Below are 4,242 nucleotides of genomic sequence, written 5' to 3'. Positions count from 1 at the left end.
AATAATTATTGATATAGATATAAAAGTAACGTGCTATGACTGCTATCACGTATTAAAACTAATAAGATTATTATAAAAATCAAAATAATAATATTATATACAACACACACATATATACTGTAAGTATCATATTATTTCTATAAAATTGTTTCCAAATTTGGCTATTGCAACAACCAACAAGGACAATTTTAAATTTTTTTAAGTGGCTATTGCAAATCCCAAAAGTTCTTTCGAATCTTGGAAGACACATGTCTAATACGGTTATAATTAAGGAAGAAAGAATGCACCGCAAAGCTTGATTTAGTTGTAATTATGTTTGTCTTACTAGGAGGTACATCGAATTTAAATTTTAGTTATGTCTAAAAGGTCGATATATGAACCCATTAAAAAAAAAGAGAGAGTGTGCGTAAAGAATTAAAGATATTTGACTAAAAAAAATAAGAGAAAGAAAGAATAAGAGAACCAAAGACAAAATTAAATAAAATATTAGAAAAAAATAAAAATGTTTATATAATAAAATAAAATTAAAAAAAAAATTTTTTGAAACAAAGGAAGCTCAACACATTAAAGTGGAGCATACAAAATAAAGAAGAAGACACACAACGAGCTACCAATGAAACCAACCCCTAACAACCCCAGACCTATCAACAGCCTCCCCCAGAATCACCACCACGCCATTCTGTATAGCTCATCACCGTCATTGTGTGGATGACCTCCAGGCTTGCTCTTGTATTCTTAAAGATTCGTGCATTCCGTTCCAACCAGATGTTCCAAATTACTGCAAAGAACACTGTCATCCACATCTTCAGCCCTTGTTGTCTATTATGCAAGCCACGCCAGCTTTCAAACATTTCTCTAATGGTTCCAGGGATCACCCACTCTCTACCTAGTGACCTCAACCACTTGCACCACACCTGCCAAGCTACCTCGCACCTAAGGAATAAATGTTCAGCAGATTCTAATTCCTTAGTACACATTACACACAAACTATCTCCCAGAATGTTGACTCCTATTTTAGCCAACCGCTCATTGATGTTAACTCGATCAACTAACACAAACCACCCAAAGAGCTCAATTCTCGGAGGTACAAAACCTTTCCAAACGGAGCTCGTGAAGCTATAGCTCGTTATTTCAGTCGGAATGGTCTCCGCTTGTATAGCCTGTATCACAGAGCGAGTAGTGAAAACACTTTTATTGTCAAACTTCCACACCATGCTGTCCTCCCTACCTGATGACAACCTCACTGGCCTTAACCTCTCATGAAGCTGATTGACAAGTTCCAGTTCCCATTAGAACAACTCCCTCCTCCATTGGAAATTCCATATCCAATCAAGCCCATCCCAAAAACCACAGTCCTCAATTAGAAGTCCTTGCTGGCTTGAGATAGAGTATAGTCTCGGATAACTCCCTTTGAGAACACCACCTTGAACCCAGTTATCTTCCCAAAATCGGGTTTGCATACCATTGCCTATTTCCATTGCCAATCCACTTACCATTTTATCCCGAACCCGCGGTTCTTTTATATTCAGCTGACAAATGTCTCTCCAAGGCCCTCCTTTTACTGGTAGAGGCTGAGTTGCTAACATTACATTCGGGTTCAACTTGCTATACGAACAAACAATCTTCTTCCACAGCGGGCACTCCTCCTTTGAAAACCGCCACCACCACTTAAACAGGAGCGCTGTGTTCCTTAGCACTGCATCACCAACCCCCAAGCCCCCCACCTTTTTTGGCGCCTGGACTACCTCCCACTTAACCATAGGTATACCATAGTTACCGTTCTCCTTACACCACATAAAGTTCCGTTGTAAAGTGATCAGCTTGTCCGCCACAGCTTTCAGCATCTTGTACAGACTAAGGTAATATATGGGAAGACTATTCAGCACCGATTTGATAAGGACCAGCTTCCCTGATTTATTCAACACCTTTGCTTTCCACAAGCTAAGCTTCTGTTCCACTTTATCAATGATTGGTTTCCAAGTCTTTACCAGCCGCGGATTTGCACCTAAAGAAATTTCCAAGTATCTTACCGGTAGAGCAGCTTGCTGGCATCCCAGTATTCCACATGTCTGATTAATCCATCTTTGCTCACAGTTCACCGAGATCAGATTCGATTTTTCAAAATTGATGCTCAACCCTGACATCAACTCAAAGCACCGCAACAGTCTCTTATAGTTAACAATTATTTCAGGCTCCGACGGGCAGAACAAGACAGTGTCATCCGCAAATTGTAAGTGTGACAGTTCAATATGATCCCCCTCTACCAACAGTGGAGCAATGCGTCTGTTCCTGACAGCTTTTCCCAACATAAAATTAAAAAAAAATTAAACTAAAATTTATATATAATTTATATATAAAAAATTAAAATTTAGGGACTATTGCCGCTTTCTTCCTATGTGGGTTCGCCACTGGAGAGAGACATATTTTTGTGACCATAAGGATAATATAGCAACGTTTTGGCATAAGCAAGGGACAGATTCTGATAAACTGCAGATTGCAGATCCTCGGTTGTTACCTAATAAAATATAGATTTCAATTGCGATTTGTGAAGTGTTTGTTTCTTGTTGCACAAATAATGTCGAGGTAGAAATAAGAGGTACTATAAGGTGTAATAAAATAAGGTTTGATAGGTGAAATGGTAGGGGCTGGGATACCATTTGTCTATTTCTCAATGAGAATTAACCAGTAAAAATATTCGTTATATTAAGAAGAGGTTTCTTTCATATTCTGAAAAAGTATTTTTTTAATTAAAAAAGAATTTTTTTTAATAAATTATTTTTATTCAATTTAAAATTTATTTAAATAAAAAAATAAATTATTTGTTTTTTTTTTTAAGTTAACAATACCTTATTAAAAAAAAAACAGAAACAAAAGATATTTTTAATATTTAAAATTTTTTTGAAAAAAATCTGTTTAAATATAAAATAATTTTTGTTTGTTAAAAATAAATATTTTTTTTAAAAAATAAAAAATTAAATTTTTTTTCAAAAGTCAGATCTTATATTTAATTACGAAAAATTTGAAAATAACTTAAAAGAAAAACTATTCTTATTCGCTTTTACATGAGTTTTTAAAAATCAAATTTGTCATTGAATGGATGAAAAGGTTAAAAAATTTAGAAATTCATCTAAGATTCTATTAAAATTAAATTAGATATAATAAAATAAATTATTTATATATAAAGTATATATTTAGAAAAATAATTTTTTAAATTAGTTAAAACTTTTTTTATATAAAAAATAGATAAATTTATCGAATATTGATCCTTCACTTGTAATTAATTGCTTGCAGCTGACGGAGGCAAACAGTGAACAATAGAGACAGCAACTCGCAGAAGAGAAACAAGCTCCTCCATAACAGAAACAAGCTCCAGGCCAGGTGAACGCTCCTCAACGGCGACGACGGATGGAGTCGTGGAAAGTGGTCAACCGGCAGCGAATGGTGGTGATGGGGCTAGCGGCGAAAGAGAAAGAGAAAGGGGAGAGAAGTGAGGTTAATGATGTTGCAGAAATGGAAGGGAAGGGTTCGCAAATTTAAATTTAGGGTCAATTTTATTGGCAGATTTATCGTTGGAAAAATCCGTCGGCAATACACAATCTGTGACCAAAACGGTGCATTTCATTTAATTATCTGATCTTACTGTCGGATTTTTCTTCCCTAAATCTGACGGTAATGATCACGCCAATTTTTTTTTTACCTCTATTTATTACCAGCAAATTTATCGTCGAAAATCTGAATCCGACAGTAATTTTTACTCAATGAATATATTGTCAAATTCGTCGATAAATCTGACAGTAATATTTTTCTTGTAGTGTAATATGAGAAGTAATGTTCCTAAAAGAAGAAATAAGAGCAACACAAAAAGAAAAATAAGAAAAGAAAGAAGAATAAACAAGAAGGAAAAAAAATTACAGCAGTAAAAAAGACATTTTTGTAGCAAAATTTTAATGTCAAAATTTAGAAATTTATATATTATTGTTAAGAAATTTTGATTTTTTTGTTCTTATAAATTTTGTATAATTTAAAATTCTTCCTTTTCTTCCACATCTTCTTCTATTGTTTTTTCTTCTTTTTTATCTTTTTTTTTTATTTTTTTAATTTTATTTTTTCATATTTTTTTATTTTATTCTCTTAAAAAAAATAAAACAAAAAAATCAAACAAAAAGACAATATCAAATCAAAAAAATGAGGAAAGAAAAAAATAAAACACGGCAACAACAACATTAATAGAAAAAAGAGAAA

At 33.3% G+C, this 4,242-nt stretch overlaps 1 protein-coding gene across 1 annotated transcript; it reads right to left on the bottom strand.

Annotated features, from left to right (window-relative positions):
• Window positions 1-644: 644 nt before the first annotated feature.
• LOC148570015 (uncharacterized) lies at window positions 645-1,214 on the bottom strand. The gene has a single exon (XM_088506784.1). The coding sequence runs from the start codon at window positions 1,212-1,214 to the stop codon at window positions 645-647; it is 570 nt and encodes a 189-aa protein (XP_088362910.1).
• Between the last annotated feature and the right edge of the window lie 3,028 nt (window positions 1,215-4,242).

Source organism: Arachis ipaensis, chromosome B3, assembly GCF_059453495.1.
Source record: "Arachis ipaensis isolate K30076 ecotype BB chromosome B3, ASM5945349v1, whole genome shotgun sequence".
NCBI classification, from domain to species: Eukaryota; Viridiplantae; Streptophyta; class Magnoliopsida; order Fabales; family Fabaceae; genus Arachis; species Arachis ipaensis.
Note: the sequence above shows the minus strand (reverse complement) of the source record. Positions and strands in the feature narration are given on the sequence as shown.

Coding starts and splice junctions, on each gene's coding strand:
- LOC148570015 (XM_088506784.1), bottom strand. CDS start 1,214: ATGGTGTGGAAGTTTGACAATAAAAGTGTTTTCACTACTCGCTCTGTG.